This window comes from Glycine max, chromosome 18 (assembly GCF_000004515.6).
Source record: "Glycine max cultivar Williams 82 chromosome 18, Glycine_max_v4.0, whole genome shotgun sequence".
In the NCBI taxonomy this organism is placed as follows: Eukaryota; Viridiplantae; Streptophyta; class Magnoliopsida; order Fabales; family Fabaceae; genus Glycine; species Glycine max.
The window spans coordinates 58177761-58198685 of record NC_038254.2 but is presented as its reverse complement, the minus strand read 5'-3'; the positions used below and the strand labels follow the sequence as shown (position 1 = coordinate 58198685).

General features: G+C 30.6%; 1 protein-coding gene across 1 annotated transcript; it reads right to left on the bottom strand.

The window, feature by feature from the left end:
• Positions 1-1509: 1509 nt before the first annotated feature.
• NAC14 (NAC domain-containing protein) lies at positions 1510-3050 on the bottom strand. The gene is made up of 3 exons (NM_001251149.2): positions 2470-3050; positions 2134-2387; positions 1510-2036 (listed from the first exon to the last, which is right to left on the bottom strand). Exons 1-3 carry the CDS (start codon positions 2648-2650, stop codon positions 1782-1784), a joined length of 690 nt encoding a protein of 229 aa, NP_001238078.1. The 5' UTR covers positions 2651-3050; the 3' UTR covers positions 1510-1781.
• Positions 3051-20925: the final 17875 nt, after the last annotated feature.

The following is a 20925-nucleotide window of genomic DNA, read 5'->3' as shown; positions in this document are numbered from 1 at the left end:
ACAATACCTTTTTTTTATATATGTAATTCATTTTTTACATGCTGTGAAAAAAAGAGTGAAAATATGATTTTTATTTTTATTTTTACGGTAATCAAGTTTAATGTATGCGGTCCCTACTTTCCCAGAATCCATTTGGCAGGGTTTGTATGTCCTATTCGTTAATTTGTTTTCGGCCTGACATACTCTGACTAAGTGGCCTTTAAAGTGATGTTTTATACAGTTAAATTTATTAAACTGTTATCAATACATATAATAATTGAGAGACGTACTTTATAATTTTATGTGTCTATATATTTTAATTGGAGATGATGATAACACTGCTAGTTTAATCTGCAAATTGCAGAATTATTCCTTATAGTTTATTTATTTTTCTAAGTGCAAATTGGATCGGTTGGTTTGAGTTGTAGTGTGCAAGGTTTGGTCAACTCCAAGTTGGCTAGTGGCACTCGTGTACGACAGTGTTGTATGCATATAAGGTAGACAAATTTTACAAAGAGGGAAATGTAGCTTTCATGTTTTCTATCGTTCAAAACTAGACGTGTTACTTAAAACACTAGTACAGGATGGCTATAGAGAAACCTCGATAATAATAATAATAAATAAAAAGTCATTCTGTCAAAGCACTTAATCACTTGTTTTGAAATTTTAATATCGCTAAATGTTAGGTTAACTCGATTTCCATTACGTATATGTTATTGTTACCTGACATGACAAAGAAAAGTAATTGTGCATGATTGAGTAGTAGGAAGTGTGATAAGCTGCACAAGCAATTATCATATTTCATACTGTGTGTTTAATAAAGTCAATATTGGTGATTTGGAAAATTGAAAAAATCAAATAGCGGACTTATTAAGAGTTAGAAGTAGAAAGGATATGGATAAGATACGCATACTTGTGAAGGTGGAAAAAAAATCCTAGTACTTCATGGAAGTCTGGGATGGGGGGTCATTAATCAGTTTTTGGATCAAGGTGAAGGGTCCCTCGTCAAAATATGCTTTCTCGTGTAAAAGTTTTAATTGTTTGTAAAACATACTATGAATATGATACTGTGTGTATATTTTAAAATTATCATTGCAATTGTAAACAGGTTAGTTTCCCTCGACCAACATACCCCATCTACTTCTCCGCCTACAACTGTCTACTGCTATTTAGTAAAAACTAGAATGACAATTCCAATCAATGTTGTGGAAAATATGCCCTGAATGTCTGCATACCTAAATGAAAAGCAAAACATTTTTAGAGTTGCAGTTGATTAAGATACATAAATAACAGTTTTGTATAAGCCCAAAAAAAATATATTGAAAATTCGATCCGGCAAGAATAAACATTGAGGAGCTGGGCACCCTTCTTCTTTCCCTAAAGGAAGAAGAGCAAGTAACTAGTGCGTCGCTGATGTCGCATAGATTATGTTCTTATTCTCCTGAAAACGGTGTTTTAATTTTTGACAATATATATTTTGATCTTCTTTTCTTATGCTTTCTACTTTTCCTCTGTCAAAGCATCTCCTTTGAAACTGAAAATGAGTAGCTTTTTGCTAAAAGAAGAAGCATGGGCATTAGAAAAAAAGGTTAAATTGAAGGAAAATGGGGAGTCCATTACACACTGCTACTATCAGTACCATACTCTGCAGGCTACCCTTTAACTAATGCCGGTCTCATTGGGAGGGATGCTTCCTTTCAACAAGTGGTTGATGATGATTACAGGGAAAGGGAAAGAGAATTAAAAAAAAAAAAACTAGGTGATAATCAACTTTTTAAGGAAGGTGGTTGTTGACTTGGTTGTTAAGGTTTCGTTCTAATAGTATAAGGGAAGGTGTTGGAGCTACTGCTCTCTTCATGGTCATGTTCATCTGATTCATGTTCATGTGTAATTCCACTGGCGGCCGAGGATGAGGAATCAGTCTTGTTCTGCGCTAGGAAGTCATAGAAAACCACCTTAGAGTTCCTCACCTTGTTGCTCTCCTCCCCATTTTTAGCACCGCTTCTCTTCTTCAAAAATATGCGACATAGAACCCAATTTTCCATGGGAACATGGCTCTGCACAAAAAAAAAAAAAAAAGATTCTAGCTATGAGTAATGTTAATGTAAATGTATGCACGCAGATAAATAAAGTAATTAGTTAGTTTGGTCTCACCTGAGAGGCGTTAAGGATGTTGAGGCGATACTCATGCATGATCCAATCAGTTCTGGATCCATGAGGAGGCTTGCCTCTGTAGAAAACAAGTGTCTTCTTCATCCCCACAACTTGGTTCCCTTTTGAAGTAACAATTTGTTTGTCCAAGCCAGTTGCCTTCCAATAACCCGAATTTGTGGCTCTGTTAGAGCGATTTCCGTTGGGATATTTGGCCTCTTTGGTGCTAAAGAAGTATCTCTCTTGCTCCAAATCACCTAAACAGGGGCCATGGCATTGCAATTAGTTAGTAAATAAGATGAGAAGAGAGAAGGGGGGTGGGTGTGAGCAGAAAGGAACCTGGCAAATCCCAAGGATCAGACTTGCAAACATCAACCTCAGGAATGATAGAGGCTGGCAGAGGGCAGGAGAAGACCTTGCGCTTCAAGTACTGCAAAACCAGCTCCTCATCAGTCGGGTGGAAACGAAACCCCGGAGGCAATCTAAGCTCTCCATTCTTCACAAAACTCACCTTCTCCATACTAATATTTTTGTGTGTCCGACCAGACCAGACCAGACCAGTTAAAGCCACTCGTGGGAAGTTCTTATTATTGGATAAAGAAAGCAAAAGGGTATGGAGAGGGAAAAAGGGGGTTATTATTATTGGATAAAGAAAGCAAAAGGGTATGGAGAAGGATGCAGTGTGGCTTCTTTTATAGTAATGGGTCTGACAGGAAGGAGAAGAATAAGACGACACATTTGGCGTAAGCTAGACTCAACCTTTCTTTTACTTTGACAAGTATGGACTATGGTTTAAGTTTTTATTTTGGTTTGTGTGAACATAGTTGAGTTCTCTCCTGCCAATTCTTATTCTTGCTTTCTTGTAGTACTGTGTCCCTTCCTTCAATAAAACAAAACAAAACAAGATCAAGATCTCCTGTAAAAAAAGTTAAGGTAAGTAAGGATATGGCATTTGTTTCCTTTTCTTGTTAAGGCGATATAGGTGCATGAAGTCTGCTTATGTCATTGGATACAGCTGGAGGTGACCTGACCCAAGGGCTTTATCAGTTGCTTTGGTGAGTGATGTGAAAGTACACAAGTAACCCTCTCTCTCCCTTAACGGGGAACAAATGAAATAAATACCACATAGGCTTTTGCAACGCAGCGCCCCCTTAAAAGAAGCAACAGTTAATTTGTACGGAAACTCCACCCATTTCTTTACCGTTTCTTTTTCCTTTTGGTGCTCGTAACGTAACTCGATACTTGAGACGCATCCCTTTCTGTCGGTATTACCTTTACTTACCCCTTCCCTCCTATTCTTATTTGCTTCAACATTTACAAGATTCATATTATTCTTATTTACATTTTTATTTCCTCACTTCTCTTTCATTTTTCTTATAAAATGTCTCGTGAAAATAAAATTATTCCTTTTAACAAAGATTTACTATACGGTAAAGTTGTGCCTTGGTGACTTGTTGGTCATGGGTTCGAATCCGAAAACAGCCTCTTTGCATATGTAAGGGTAAGGCTGCGTACAATATCCCTCCCCCGTACCTTCGCATAAGTTTTTTTTTTTAACAAAGATTTACTATATGTTTGTACTTTGCAATTTACTTTTTAGCTTCGAATAAGTTTTTCATTTTTAAGGTTTACGCTAGCTTGCTCAACATTTTATTAGATCACAAATAATTAATTATGTTTCTGAGACTCTTTTGAATAAATAATTTATTGTACCATATTGATTTAAGGAGCCGTGAACGTAAACATACATTTGCCAAATCATTTTCAAATCAATTAAAATATTCTGTTAGCTTTTCAATAACTTAAGGGTCTAAATCACGCCGAAATAGACTAACCATACAAATTGGCATATATTCTTATTAAAGTTACATGCATAAAAACTATAGCCATATAAAACCAAAGAGAAAATCTATTCTATCTCAGACATGATCGCATGTATTCCAGTCATATATTTCTATGTGGGCCTAATTTGTTGTTTATTTTCCCAGTTTATTCTCAAAATAATGGAAACGTCTAAGTTACTTGGGAGTGTGGAACAAGTGTTTTTAAATTAAATTAAGCACCAGTCAAACACCAAATTACTCAGCCCTTATTATTATTTAGTATTCTGTGTCTTACGTTGATGTGTGCGTTGGAGAAATGATAAGTTAATTGATTAGTTTATTTGACAAATAATAAGTTATTAGAGGAGTTTAATTACAGAGTTTTTTTTAAAAAAATATTATTTTAAAAACTTTATTTGATAAGCTAATAAAAACAATGTATGGTTTATAAACTAGGAACTTTACAGTTTCTTTTCCAATTTTTTAAATTATTATATATTCACATGGTTATATCCTTTAACATTAATTTATATGTATTGGCTAGTTAGTTAGTTTATAAATATTTTCATCAATTTAATCCATCTAATTCGGTAAATTTAAAGTTGGAGGTTCTAACTCATTCTAGGCAATTTATTCAAACGAGAATAATGAGAAATAATTCTCAATCACAGTTTCTTACAACCATCTATGCAAGTACTACAAAAACAAAAAAAACCAAAAAAAAACACTGTTTATGACGATCCTCATCCCCAATAGAGGATTTGTCTTTAGAGGGATCGATCTTCAGAAGATTGTTGCTCACCCTTAAAGCCTAATGGGTGATTTCAATGTAGTCCTCAAGGCTCATGAAATGGTAGGAAACTCTCCTACAACTTCTCCGAGGAGTGATTATTGCCTTATCCTACTTAGATTTTCTTCCCTAAGAAGACAAAATGGTAAGCATCCCAAATTTTGTTGTGAGTCAACCTACAATAACTTGGAATATAGAGCCGTTTAGGTCATAGACTATGTTTGGCAAAAGATTCTTAAATGATGAGAGAAAACACAAAGAGATAGAAACCAAAATCTATAAGATATATAGAAACCAAAAACTAAAACAAAAAACATAAAAATAATCATAGTTATAGTTTCCTTTGAAAAAATCAATAGGTGTATGTTAACAAACGATTGTGAAGTTTATTATCATACACCCTCTTATTTTTAATAAGAAGTATCCTAGCAAATTATAACTACAATTGATCTTAAAATATAATGGGATCTTAAAATATAGTGGGGTGTAAGTTCCTAATGAACTCCTTCTAAAATATGAGTGTACCTTAACAAATCTTACACGCTTAAACCATTTCTTGAGCTATTAACAAAGTAAGGTATATTCATTGGTTGAAAAAAATTATCTTTTGAAAAATAATCATCACTTAAATCATTTAATGTTATGGATAGTTTTGAAACAAAATCAAAATTTATGACATTATTAATTAAAATTAACCAATTTAACCACTTTTATTAGTATTGATGAATTAGGTTTTGATTTTTTATATATTGGACCAGAGATAGTGTTGTTAAACACATACACATAATGGTAAGTAATTCCAATGCAAGTGCTTCAGGTCAATTGTTTAACCTACAAAAATCAGAAGTGGCTTATAGCAAGAATGTGGAGAAAGTTATAAAGGGTTTAGTGACTTCTACTTTGGGGTTTAGAGATGAGCATGTCAACGAGGCAAACCGGTGGCGGGTTTGGTTCTCCCCATCCTCGTTTCCAGAAAAAGACGGGCTGAGTTCGAGTCGGGTTTATAAAAGTCAAGGATGAAAAAAGCAACCCCATCCTCATTTTTGTTGGGTTTATCGGGTTCAAGAAAATTCGTGGGATCCATCTCACAATTTTTGGAAATTAATTTATTATGATGTTTTAAAATAAATCATAGATTAAATTGTTAATTGTATTCTAATTTAAAGCAATATATAAAAATTAGTAAATTATAAAAACTTGAAAAAAAATTAAAAATTATTTTTTTTTGTAAATGCATAACTTTAACTTAATAATTTAATTGTTATTATTTAATTAAAAATTAAAAATCAATTTTACTATTAAAATCCTTATAAGTTATAATGCAAAGAAGTTGGTTTTGGTTCTCTTGCACGGATGTTGGATTCTGGAATATTGTGAGAAGTGAATGGTGTCCAGCAATTAAAATATGTTTTCTACATCAATTATTTATGACTTTCTACATCAATTTTTAACCGATGTTGAAAGTGTCGATGTTGAATGTATTATCGTTAACATCGATGTTAACGTTAAATTTATAACATCGGTTATTTAAATAACCGATGTTGATAACAAGAATTACACCCAAAAAAATGTATTAATGTTGACAGTTAATATTGGTTTTTTGAAAAAACTGATGTTAACGTAACTTAACATCGATTTTTTGAAAAAACCGATGTTAATGTAACTTAACATCGATTTTCTGTTAACATCGGTGTGAAAATCGATGTTGATGTATGTGTTAATGTTGACAGTTAACATCGGTTTTTTTGGAAAAACCGATGTTAACGTATGCTAACATTAGTTTTTTTATTTATAGAAAACTGATGTTAACATACGTTAACATCGATTTTCTACAAATAACTGATGTTTTTTTTAGGAATTTTTTTTTAAAATACTCTCTCTGCTTTTACAAAAAAAAAACTAAAATTTAACCTATAAATTTAAAATCAGACCACACAGCATATATGATTTGCATTCTACTTTCAAATAGGTTTTAGCATAAAACTAGCTAGTAAACTATTAATTGTAAAAAAATCAATTGATAACTATGAATAACTATCAACAAAGGTTATTCTATGTTAAAATGAAACAACAGTTGTAAAAAATATAATGCAAAGTACGATAAACTAATTAAGTAACCTAAAGTTACATAGTTCTCTAACATCCTATGTTTGATTTCTAACTTTTAGATAATACTATGCCCACTGGATGCGAAGCGCCTTGAATCTCTCTGCTTCCAATGGTCTAACATCATTAAAATACTACATGATCAAATAAAAGATAAATTAATAATGCAATAACAATGATAAGAAAATCAACTTTGTTTGAAATAAACAATTACCATTTTCCAATTATTCCTGAAAATTCCTAAGATTATCGTGGACATCCAGTGCATGACGTAATAGCCGCACTCAGTACTTCTTTTTTGTCTATTACACTAAATACATAATGAAATTTGGATATTAATTAAACGTTAACGACAATTAGTGTACACACACATAAGCAATATATATAAGTAGAAGTTTTATTTAAATCACATACCTTAACAACAATCCACCTAGCAGCAGCCTTGGATTTAGGTTGTGGAGTATCATCAAGTCCTTTCAAAGCACTGTTGAATACGAGGAACATTAAAATATTGATGTTGTTGAGTTATGCTAATGCAAATGTATTGAAAATAACACTAACCTGTTAATTATTCCCTTAAGGTAGTTGTCTGGCCTGTTATGTAAAGAAAAAAAATCAAACAACTAGGTTTTCCTTAGGCAAAATGACGACCATTTGCCAGTGTTCGCTGCAGTGGAGATGAATATGGGTTATTGTAGTAGTATAGATTATTTAAATTCAGTTGTTGTGTTTGACTTACCCGTTCAGGTAGGCTCTAAGGTAGACATCGCGTTTTGAACTCTGCATCCAACTCTTGATGTAACTTTCCGATTCAAATTGCGATTGTCCAGATCTCTGAATGGACTGTGGCTCGAGGAATTCATACACATCGGAATTTCCCGCTCGTATACTTGTCTCAGTTAGATGCATGTGTTGTTAAGACAAAGTTAATTATGTATGAATTTAAAACAATTACTTTGGTAATTAACAATAATCTAAATGACTTACAGAATCCACAACTGTAAAATAGATATGTTGAGACATTGACCACCATGTGCTATTTCAGACAGATCTTCATGTTTTATGTACAAGGGGAAGTCTCAATTAAATAGCCCGAACAGGGAAGCATCCCACATAACCTGGAGAGGCTTCAAAACCAACTGTGGGATGGTCAACTGACACTTAACTAACTAACCTTTTAACAAACTCTTAACTAACACTGACACTTAACTAAGTACTAACTTGGTAACTATCATAACTAACTAAGAACTAACTTGGTAACTGTCATAATTAAGTGAGTGTGCAGTTGAGTCTTTGAAACAAACTCAATCACATTGAGTTTGGTCCTCAGAAAACTGAACCTAGTAGGAGACAGGGGTTTAGTCAAAACATATGCCCATTGGTCAATGGCAAGAATGTAATGTACGATAACCTGTTTAGCCAAAACTTTTTCCCTAAGCTATGCTGCAGAGAATTTTGAGTTCAATTGAGAGGTAATTTGCTGAATTAAAGGAATAGTACTGCCAGTAATTATAATGTCATCAACATACCCAAGGAGATATACAAGGCAAATTGACCAGACTGGGTTATTATAGAATAACAAAACTTGAAACTTTTGGAAAAATCGGTGGTTGAATCTTAAATCCTATTTTTTAGCTACTTAGAGGCTTTTTTTTTGGAAAAATCGGGGATTTGCTAGGGGATTCCTCCTTCAATTTCGAGCGCTTTAATATATTATGGGTCTCAAACGGACATTTTTATCAAAAGTTACAACCGTTTGAAGTGACCCTCGACAACAAACATCCATATAGGGTTAAATAAACACTATACCAACTATGGAGTATGGGGGTGGTGAAAAACAACCATATAGGGTTTAACTTAACAAAGCTCATTTCAAGAAATTGCAGGGAAGGAATTACCTAACTGAGAAACTATGGACAATGGACTATGGGGGTTCCTGTTCCTGTACCTGTTCCTAAAATGCTGAAACTGTAAAGTGTTGGTCTTAGTGTTGAATGCTGAAGTCGGACTCCAACGGACCCCAGTGATCACGAACCCCGACGGGGTCACGAACCCCAGCGACGACGATGGTGAGGAGGAGACGACAATGACAAGTCTTCACGATGAGGGAGAAAGATGTTTTTGTTTCTAAGACTAAGCGCGCGGGGGGAAAGAACCTTTTGGGTTTTAATTTATCTATAATACAACATCAGTTTTATAAAGAAAACCGATGTTAACCAGTTGATGTTAACATCAGTTTTTCAATAACTGATGTTAACTAGTTGATGTTAACATCGATTTTTAAAAAGTCGATGTTAACTATATTATGTTAACATCGATTTTGATAAATAACCGATGTTAAGATCAAGTAGTTAACATCGGTTTTGACAAAATCGATGTTAACTAACTTGACTTATTTACAAAAATGTCATCGTGCTTTTCTTAACATAGGTTTTTTGAAAAATCGATATTAATCGTGTGATGTTAAATCTATATTTTGTAGTAGTGTACACAGTTTAAAATATATATTTTGTGATATGGAGATCATGCATAAAGTGTCTTCCTACTAGGGAAAACATCAATTCTAGAGGTGTTGAGTGTTTTATTGTGTGCCCACTTTGCCAAAGTGATATTGAAACATGATTCCATATGTTTTCTATGTGTCAGGTCAACATCGATTGTTGGGAGAATATTCAAATTCGACGTATTGTTGATTATCTTAGTCCTAGTGCTAAGTCTTGCTCCCAATTAATTTTTAATCTTTATATAAGCCTGTCTATTTAGTAGCAACAAAGGGTGGTGATGCTGTTATGGAGTTTATGGAGGAGGTGCAATGATAAGTTGTGGGAGAATAAGGAATTCCCAGATAATTTTGTAGTGCAATGTGGTGATGATTTCTTCACGCGACTGGGTGTGAGTTTAGTGGGTGTCAGATCATGCACGTCCAAGATTACACAATAGTCATATTGAACAATGCATGGATGACCAACACTTGGGTTTCTCAAGTGTAATGTTGATGTTGGACTTTTCCAGTAGCAGAACCGTATTGGAGCTAGAATGTGCATTCAAGATGATCGCGGTAGAGTTATTATGGCCAGGATAGTTTGCAGACTCTTTGGTTTTGGAAAATGTTATTTTCAAGTTAGATGGTAAGATCGTGGCTGATAAAGTTATGAACTCTTTTGTTGATTTATCTTAGTTGGGTTCCTTAGTTGAAGAATGTAGTAATATTGTGGTTAGCTGTAGATGCACATTGCCTATTATAGGGACAATTGTCCTCACAAAATATTTTTTTTTTACTTGAATATATCAAATAATTATTGTTTTTGTCCAATAAAAATAGATATTGTTCCCAAAAAATAATTTTTAAAAATAAATGAATGTAAAAATTAAAAGAGAAAATAAATTGATATTAATTTTATTTATTTTATCCTTTTAAATTTGTAGAAACTTATATTTTTTTTTGTTTATTTTTATCATGAAATTGTGTATTTTGTAAAATTTGTTATTTTTTGTCTATAAAAATATTATAAATTATTTTTTTCCCCACACTAAAAAGAAATTTCTGAATTTGTCACCGATTGTGACTCATAATCCAACCTTTGATATATATTTTATCAAGTGACAAACTAATGCGTTACTCATGAACCAGCTAGGGTGACTTATGTTTTTAATCTTGTAATTTCTTGTGTTGAATAGTTGGATTATAATGAAATGATATAAGTATTATTATTTATTAAGTAAAATGTTTATTTATTTTGCTAAGGAGCACAAATCAGAAACTTTTATGAATCATCTTCTATTGTTGTTATTTTCTTATATAATAGAAAATATAATATTAATTTCATAAATAAGTTAAAACGTTAGTCTCATTTGAAAATTTACTCTCAAATAGAATTTTCATCGCACAAATGTAAATATTTTTTTAACATTGTCATAATAAACCAGAAAGTTAATTTTTTTAATATTTTGTAAAAGTTATGCCTTTTTTTATGAAGATTAAGACTATTGACAAAAATAATTGGAAAGTCAATTGGTAGTTAAAAGTTGAAAAATCATCTTATTAAATTATAAGTGTTTGATAAAATTATATATTGAAGTAACTAAAAAATATAAAATTTTATAAAGAATAAAAATAATAAAATTTTTCCTTAAATGAAATAGATTAAAAAATAAATTTAATAAATATTTAAGGACCAAAAGAGAATAAACTAAAATAGTTAGAAACTAATATTTTAAAAAAAATATCTTCAAATAGTGTTTTAAGAAACCTTATAAATTACTAAAAAGAATTCGTTTATGAAATAGTTAAATAAACTTTTAAATTAGTAAAAAGATTAAAAATTAATTAAAATGACTTGACAAACATAATTTAATATGTAAATCTTAAAATAAAAGACTAATATATAAAATGGGTATAAAGTTAATGAATAAATAATTATTTTAACTTAATTTAAATAAATTAATAATATATCAAATTATTATTATTATAATATTCATTACACACCGGTTAACTAATTTTTTTTATATTTTATTAAAAACACCATTACCAATTTATGAAGGATATTACTTATTTCTATTTATATAAGAATATTTCTAAATTCTCTTATAATGTTAACTTACTTCTTTTATATAACAAGTGTTAAATGTGTTTTATACTTCTTAGATATTAAATATTAAATATATTTTCTTAGTTATTTAATTTTGTCTATATAAAGTACTAGTAGAAAATTTTATAAGAAAATATAACATTACTCTTTACTATATTATTATCATTACTATTATTACTATCTAAAAATAATGATTGATTATGGTGCACGCATAAGTGCGTTTAACTAACTCAATAATAATAATAATTATTATTTTGGATGAATGATGGAGAAGGTGCCAAAGGAACGAGTTATAGTGACTGAGGTTCTTTTAAACTTGATAATGAAATATGGGTACACTTTAATTTATTTTTTTAAAAATAATTTTGTATATTTTACTCGTCTCCTAACAAACATAAAATTAAAGATAAGTTTTTATAATGAAATAGAGTTTTCTAATTTTAATATTAAGATAATAGGAAATTTAAGAAAAGGTAGAAAATATATCTAAAAATAAAATACAGACTAAAATGAGGTTAAATGAATTAATAAATGATTATGACAATAGGAGAGAGGTGGGTGAAAGAATAAAGGCAAGGGGCCCAGTTGCTTCCAAAACGACGGGCACCCACGTCGGACTAAGGGTAGAAGACAAAAATGGTACCTTCAAGTGATGCCCCATTTCAAGATTTCCTCGATCTTCTTGTCTCACTGTTTGGATCTCATGATGCAAATCATGGGACAATTCTTCTCCCTCACCATTCAACTATAAACTCAATCACAATTATAACCCTATCATATCCCTAACCAATTCATTTTATTTTCCTTTTTCTTCGAATCCAAAAACTGGCCCGTGAAAAGGTAATGAACGGAGGAGAAAGACGTGAAAGTAATATCATTTTGGAAAACAGTATTAAGGACATTCTTTAAGAAATTTAAAGCAGAAATTTTTTATTGAAGGACAAAAACATTATATTGTTGATGTTTGTTTTATGTCTTCCTATGATTTTTATATTAAATATTTTATTTTTTTAACCAATATTGTAAGAACATTGGTTAATAAGATTTTATCTTTTTTTAGTCAATGAGGTTCGATGGATTCGGCCACTTGACGTGAAAATGAAGAAATTAATCAACTGAAACTGAAAGAACCATCTTAAACAAAAAATAGAAATGAATACTGAACAACTCACTTGTTATAAAAATTAAAAATATTTCACGCACGTACATACTCTTAAAACATAACATAATCCATCATATTACTCAATCAATCAAACATTACTAATGATATGCTGGCCGGTGCAATTAGAATTAGAATTAATAAATAAATAAATAAACGAAAGTATTATATCTGTGTTTGTACATTTTACCAAAAAACAAAAATAAAATCTGTTTGTAACATTCAACGTAAACTTTATAGTTTTAAAATATGATTAGATAAAAAAATATACTGATAGCAAAAGACTTTTATCAACTAATTAGATAGTAGTATTACTCTAAATATGACAAAATTTAGTAATATATAATATGATTAGATGATAAAAGAAAATGGCATAATGAAAAAAGTGGGAAACAAAAAGGGGTGGTTATGGAATATGGAAAAGAGGGGGAGGTGATGATTGATGAGTGAGTGGTGGAAACGTGGGACGGTTGAGATTGTTGTTAAACTGGAGAATCAAACATTGACAATTGAAGAAGAAGCCTAATTCCGTGGGGAGAAGTGAAACTTGTTCGCCTAAAAAAAAAAAAAAAGCACCGAATTGGGAATTAGAAAATGAGAGAACAAAGGAAGGAAACCAGTAAACTTGATTATTATATTTAATGGGATGAGGTGAGATTCCCACAAGCAAAATATTGTGAGCCCACTTGCTTGCATTGCATATGATAGAAGTAGGGAAAAAAGGTTTCGTATGCCACATTGCGGCTCTGATTTTTTCCATTTCTCTCTCTTGTTATAGGGTCAAAGGAGTTTGCGTGTGGGCATTGTCATGGGGGATTTAAAATACTAGTACAAGAGAAACGTCAAAGGTTGCAATTATTGTGTTTTGAGTAAAAAAATGTTATTCAGTGAAAAAGCTTTTGGAATTTTGGTTTTGCTGAATGGTTTACATTCTCTAAACTGCAATTTTCTGGAAAGTAGTAATGTTGAGCAAGAAACGGTGCGTGACACCTCACCCTATGCGTCAACCATTGACGCCTGATGCCCTGTTTTACGTTTCTTGGGGCATCATTTGCTATGTTTCAAACTCCCCTGTTAATCATACTCATCATCAGCTTCTCTACGCAAATCATATGGATTCTTATGAATTCATTCAACTCGTGGGTTTTAGTTCTTCACTTTCCTAGGATTAGAGCATTTGCACCATGTGTAATAAAAAATCCCACAAAGATTAAAGATCAGCCTTTGCCCTTTGGATGATTAGATTCCCTTATATGATTACGTACGTGTGCGCCTGCGTGTTTTTTTTTTTTTTTTTTTTTTAAATTGTTTTTAGGTGTCTACCATTACGCTTTTGTATAGTGCGCTTTTTGTTATTATTTTGAAAGTAAAGTGTGCAACAAAGTTAAGAGTAAAAATGTATGCACTTTGGTAAAAAAAAGTACTCACTGATATTAATCGTAAGAGATTTTTATATTATCATTTAATTATAAATTTATATGTATGATAAATTATTTATTTTTATAATAATTAATTTAAAATTATAATGATAATAGTTTTTTGATTGGCTGACAATATTTTTTTTTTGCAAGGATGGAAATTAAACTCAAAAGTTAATATTAATTAAAATTATTGATTGTGTTATGAAATTTGTTTTTAGGTACGTTTGAAGAGTGGCTGAGTGGAGGCAGTCTCATGAATAACATATAAACTATAAAGTACTAAAATAAGTCTCGTACGTATATATACCTGATAATTAATATTTTATAAGCCGTTCGGTATTTACTTGATGTGGAGTAGAACAAAGTACAAAATAAGATATGTATATGCAAATTTGTTTGAAATAAATAGGACTACAAGTAACCGATGTCCAATGAGCGCATTTTCTAGAACAAAAGCATGTATAGAAATTCAAAAGTCTCCATTGATTTCAAAGTTGACCCCGGTATTATTTATTTATTTATTTATTTTCAATTCTAATGTTGGACGCATAGAGATGCCATGAGAATGTGGTCCTTTGCTTTTGTGATTGGCCACTTGAAATAAGGAAGTTCCTTGATTTTGAAGCCAAATATTTGTCAACCCGGAAAGCCAAACTTTGCAAAATGGCGAAGGAGCAAGGAAGCAGCAATTCTTCACTGCCTCTCTCTCAAATAAATACAATATCATTTGTAATCATGATTTAAACAAGAAATACATACATGACCAGCTAATAATTGTTATACAGAGTGGGTGTCATGTCATGTAGTTTAATTTTAGCAGTGTAGTTGTAAGAGGAAATGCGTCCTTGTCTTGAGTTAATATACTTGTTTCGTGACGGAAGCTTAGTGAATTAATTAGTTATCACATGTATGGGTATCCCTCCCGTGACCGCAAGCAAGGTTGCATTGCATTCATCTTTACACTAGAAAAATCAAAACCCAATGGCGATTGGTTTCCCTATCTCTTTCTCTCTCACCATGCAAACGCATCCTAAGTGGCTTCGCAGTTGCCAATTTATTAAATTGGAGTGTTTCAGCCGTCTATTATGCCACACAAATTTGAATTTGACTATGAAACTGGGGGTTGGACTTTTTCAATCATTAATCCCACCTTTTTTGTATTGATTGGATTGAATTTAATAAATAAGAAATTGAATGATTAATGTTATAGATTGTATAAAGAAACGTACTAGACTAGTAGTAGTATATTTTTTTTTGGTATTTGTAAGAGTAGGCATGAAATGAAGGTGGGAAGGGGGTGCTGGTGGCGAGGGAGAAATGAAAGTAGCTTTCGCAGATACCAGAAATACAAAACTGTTTCTCTTTTTTCCCAACCAAAGTTTGCAGCAGCAGTAGCTGCAAAGAAACTTCCTCAAAAGGCCCATCCAATGCCGTGGTGTACGTGTAACAAACAAAGAGAAAAGGGGTGTCTTTTTGTGGGCATGTGAGCTGGTCCCTCTTTGATATCATCTCTCTCTCTTTTTAACCCTACGAAACTTACAAGGTACAGATTCATTCCACTTTCTCTAAACAAATTACATGCTCCAACTTTATTCCTCATTCTCTGCTGAGCTGAGTACCATTTTTACAAAATAAATACGTAGCGTAACCGTGAAGACAACCAGTTCCAACCAAATCTTACTGCACTGCACCCCTTACAATACAACTCACTATTTTACTAATTTCTCCACCCATATTTAATAAAATGACTGATTTCTCATAATGATAATATATAGACAGTGTTTAACAAATTCCAGCTCAATTCAACGCAAGGTATTGTCACTGCCTTATATAACCTTCAGCATCATGAAACAGGAATTTCTCATTGCCATTGTCAGAGGCAGAGCAGAGTAGTTCAGTCATCTCATCTCATCTCATGGGCATCGTATCTTCCTAATAGAAGAATTGAATTGTGAATGTCATCAAGAATTGAATAGTTAATGCCAGCACCACTCGATCAACACAATTTGAATCAACCCACTGTTTGCAAACGATCGACTACTTTATAAATTTCGTTACATCTGCATTCCCTCTTCCGTAACACATAAACTTATGATGCAAATTTATTCGTAACACTATGTTTGGTTTACAAAGAAAAATGAGTTTTTATTTTTAAATTATTATTTGGTAAGAGGGAAAGTCCAAGGAACAAAAATATTTTCACTTATTTGATTGAGAACGTGGGATTCACCATTTTTTCCCCTTCCTTATTTATGTACCATCCAAACAAGAGAAATCACTTTCTTTCATTTTCTTCTTTTTTCTTATATTTTCGTTGCAACCAAACAAAGCAAAGTTCTTAACTATGAAATTCCTACTTACTTTCTTACTTATATATTCTCAATACCTACTTTTTTCCCGAAGGACTGCATTTTACACTCTTTCTATAATAATCCAATATATATATATATATATATATATATATATATATATATATATATATATATATATATATATATATATATCAAACTACTATTCTTTTATCATATTTTAAATTATTTAGTATATATTTTAAAATATTTATTTATAATAATTTTCAATTATTAAATAATTATAAATTTGAAATTTTGATTTATTATAAGTATAATTATATAAAAGCAAACATTTATTCTATCCTATCCAATACAGAGACAAAACTGATAAAAAAAAAAATACATAGACAAATAATTTTTGAGTGCTGCTAGGTGCACCCAGCATTATTGTTGGTGTACCCCGCACTAACCACAAAAAGATAGAAATACCCCTTAGGGATCAAGTTGATCTGTAAGTTAATTTTTAAGACTTACGGATCAAGTTGATCCGTAAGTTGATTTTTAAGACTTATGGATCAAGTTAGTCCATAAGGGGAGAAATTAGCAGGAGTAGTTTTGTCATTTTCAAAAAATGCTTGGTGCATCAGCTATAATGCTGGGTGCACCTAGTAACACTCATAATTTTTTATAGAAACAAAATCCGTTTTGAGTTCTGATTGATCAATCCAGCCCATGTCATAATTTTGTCACGGGATTTTCTTCTTGCACCGAATATTTTTTCCAATACACCTAGAAATAAGAGAGAGAAAAAACTAAAAATACTCTTACATATAAACATATGGATTGTCAATATGAGATTGAAAATCCGTAAGTCTCATGTTAGATTAAAAATATGTTTTACAAAATAATTTAATGTTAATGGTCCATGTAGGTCTCAAAGCTATGATTTTTGCATTATTAGCATAACACACTAACCAACTGAACTAATAAGTCAATTATGTTAAAAAATAATTAATGTTGATACATATACCACTAAAATTTCTAATATATATTTAATACACATATAAGTTTACATAATAAATTTTTAAACAATTAATTTTGATCTAATAATATTTTTTTACATATATAAATTTAAAATATAAGTTTACATGTAGATTTAATAAAAATTTATATATGTAAAATAATGCATTATTAGATAAAAATTAATTGTTACAAATTTATTATGTAAACTTATATGTGTATTAAATATACATTATAAATTTTAGTGTTATATATATTGACGTTAATTATTTTTTTAACATAATTAACCCATTAACTTAGTTGATTAGAATGTCGTGCTAATAACACGAAAATCATAGGTTTGAGACTTGCATAAGCCATTTATTTTAAATTATTTCGTAAAATATATTTTTAACAATCCGTATGACTCATACTGATTAATAATTTGTATGGGTCATACCATATGGATTGGCCTTACGGAATAAAAAGTAAAAGAAAATAAAGTTAGAATTTTTAAAAATATATTGGATATAGAAGAAATTTATTAGGTGTAAAAAGAATAACCCTTTTGTGGCATACACAGGCCCGCCACTACGACCAATTTTCAATAACCGTGTTATGGGGCGAAATAATATATAAATCTATGCTCAAGTCCAACAGATCACAACGGCTAAAGAGAACTATACTTAAGTTCGAATAAAGTTTGTTGTGTTCTGTTTGTGTCCAGAACTTGCCAGCACGTGTGGGCAACCACTATTCTCACCTATGTATTGTTAAGTTCAACTCTAACTTTTCCAAAAAAGAATTTTTAACAAAATTATCCAACAAAATTACCTACAACTAATTTATATCATAATTAATTTTATTACTATAGAAAATGGTAATGTGTGTTGTCATTAAGATAATTTGTATAATAAAATAAAATAAAAGATATATAATGGAATTGCTCTGTTATGTATCTAGTCAGATACACAATAAAATCACAATTTTATTATGTATCTAAACCTAAATAAAAAAAAATCATAATATTCTTGTAATAAAAAATATAATTAATTATTTGATTAAAAAAGATTTCAAGTAAATTAATAAGAATAAACACGAACAAAAGCTAATAGCTTATAAGCTATTTAAAGTAATTTATAAAAATAATTTATAAGCCACTAAAATAAACTTGTGTGTCAAATAAAATTTATTTGATCAAACTAATTTATAAGCTAGTTAAAGCAACTTATAAATTCATTGAGTGCCTTACCAAATCAACACACTCAGTGGGATCACTAAGTGCCTTAACAAACACACCCATTAGGATTTAATTTGTGCTTTAAGCTTTTCATTAGTTAATTGATGTTAAACTTGATTTATTGATTGTGTATATTATTTGGAAAATTGAGTATAAAGTATAATTGAGATGCCAACAAGTCATTGGTCGAGAGTTGTCTTGGGCTCAAAAGTAAGGTCTTCAATTCGAGTTTTGTGGATGGCAAAAAAATGTGATTGAAAGGAGAGATTCCACTAAAGACGATTAATTAGGTTTTTTGACGAAAATTATATATTTCTTAATAAAGTTGATGAATACTTTACACCAATATTAAAAAAAAGTATAATTGAGATTTATAATGTTATCTAGGAGTAAAACATCATATGAGTTCATAATAAGTTTTGGTCTCATTGCCTAATCAAATAATCAAATTTGGAATTATATAAGGGATTAGAAATCCTTGCTTGAGTAAGAGAGTTTTGAATTAAAAAAAATGTTCTTAATATATTATTATTTTGAGAAAGGGTTAAGTTATTCTAAGAGGAAAATTTTTAAAAATCACAAGCTATCCTTATTTTTTTCTTTTAATTAAGGGTCCTGACGAGTGATTTATTTTTCCATTAAATTAAAAGAATTTGAAGTTTTTAGAGTAACTTGAGCTTGTTCTAGTTTCTAAGTTTTAAACTATAATTTTACATTACTCCTTGAATTCCATAATAAGTGTCATCTTATACATTTTCCACAAACTAGATGAGAAAGAATTCTATTTTAATGAAATCAGCCTTATAATTAATATTATATTAAAAATTTAAAATGACACTTATTAACAGGATGGTCTTGATATTTTAGGGACATAAGGCATGATAATAATAAGGGTCCCTCGTATATAAATATTCAAAAACATAAATATACATTGCATAAAAAATAGATAAATAATTTCATTAAAATGATATATTTTATTAAGTGAATAACATGATTTTATTAAATATAAAAAATAACATGATTTGATATATATCTTTATGCTAGTGTAATTTAATCTTTTTCTATATATAATGTTTGGATCCCTTTTAATCATGGGTCTTAAACCATCGTTTCTCCAAATAAGATCCTATTAAAATTATAAGTGATAAAAATAATTAATATTACGTTTAAAAACTAAAATGATATTTTTTTTCCGTTCCCTTTTAATTATAAATGGAGTATAACTTTCACAGGAAGTTAATATATATTTTCTTAGACTATGCATTTTCCAAATTGTCTTTTCATTGGTGGTGCATTGTCATGTTTCATGGTTTCCTTCAATTCTGTGTGATTGCTTGGCGTCCTTTGACTGGTTTGTGGAATTCTTTGGCAAAGTCAATTCATTCACTTTTAGCAATTGGGTGGATTATATTCAGCCACATTTTTAGTTCGTAGCATCCTTTGGCATCACGCTAATCTTGTCAAATTCTCTCATGGTGCTGATGGTAGGGACTATAGCCAACTGCCAAAGTTAATTCTAAAGTATTTGCTGAAATAGGGTGTACACCAGGACTCTGGCTTAGTTGTACGAATTACAGCAGTTCAATTTTGCAATGTTTTGTAGCGTTCCTTGGGATATGACTTGGTCTTCACTATTGGGAAGCAACATATAGCATATATATATAGAGGAAATTAATTTTTTCGTCATACCTGTAACAGTAGGAAAGTGTGCATTGGTCGCGTTTCTTTTTATTTTTAGGGGATGTAGTGTTTTGATTTTGTACTGGCCGCATAAAGCTTATGTCTGCTTTTCTTGTAATTCGTCATCTTGTTCCTAACTTTGGCACATCTTGTGGTAAGTTGAGTATAAGTCATTAATAGATTCATTTAACTCACTAAAAAATAAGTTTATGTACAGGATGCGGATTGGGTGTGAGTTTATTTGCTTAATAAGACACAAAGGGATTTTTGCCCTAATCAGTTTTTAAATCTTGTATTTTAGTAAAAGTTGCCACAATTATTTTGATTTCTTTTCAATATAAAATTTAATTATCGTTTACCCCAATTTAATTACATTGCTCAAATAGTTTTGATATTATAGTAGTTGATAATTACATCAATTTTCGTGGGAAAATACTGTATTTATACTTCATTCTTTTACAGAACCTATATTTGTCACATACATTCGAAGATTTGTTTTACTATTTTTCTAGTTTTTATAAACCTTCGTCATTTCGGCTTTTTTGAATAGTTTGGAACTGTTTTTATTTTTGTAACTAAATATATTTTTAAAAAGGTTTTAACTTGATATATTTAACAAATAATTTTGAGTTGATCACTTAGGCGATGCAGATAATGAATTATACTACAGAGACTTTCGATAAGGAATTCAACTTCT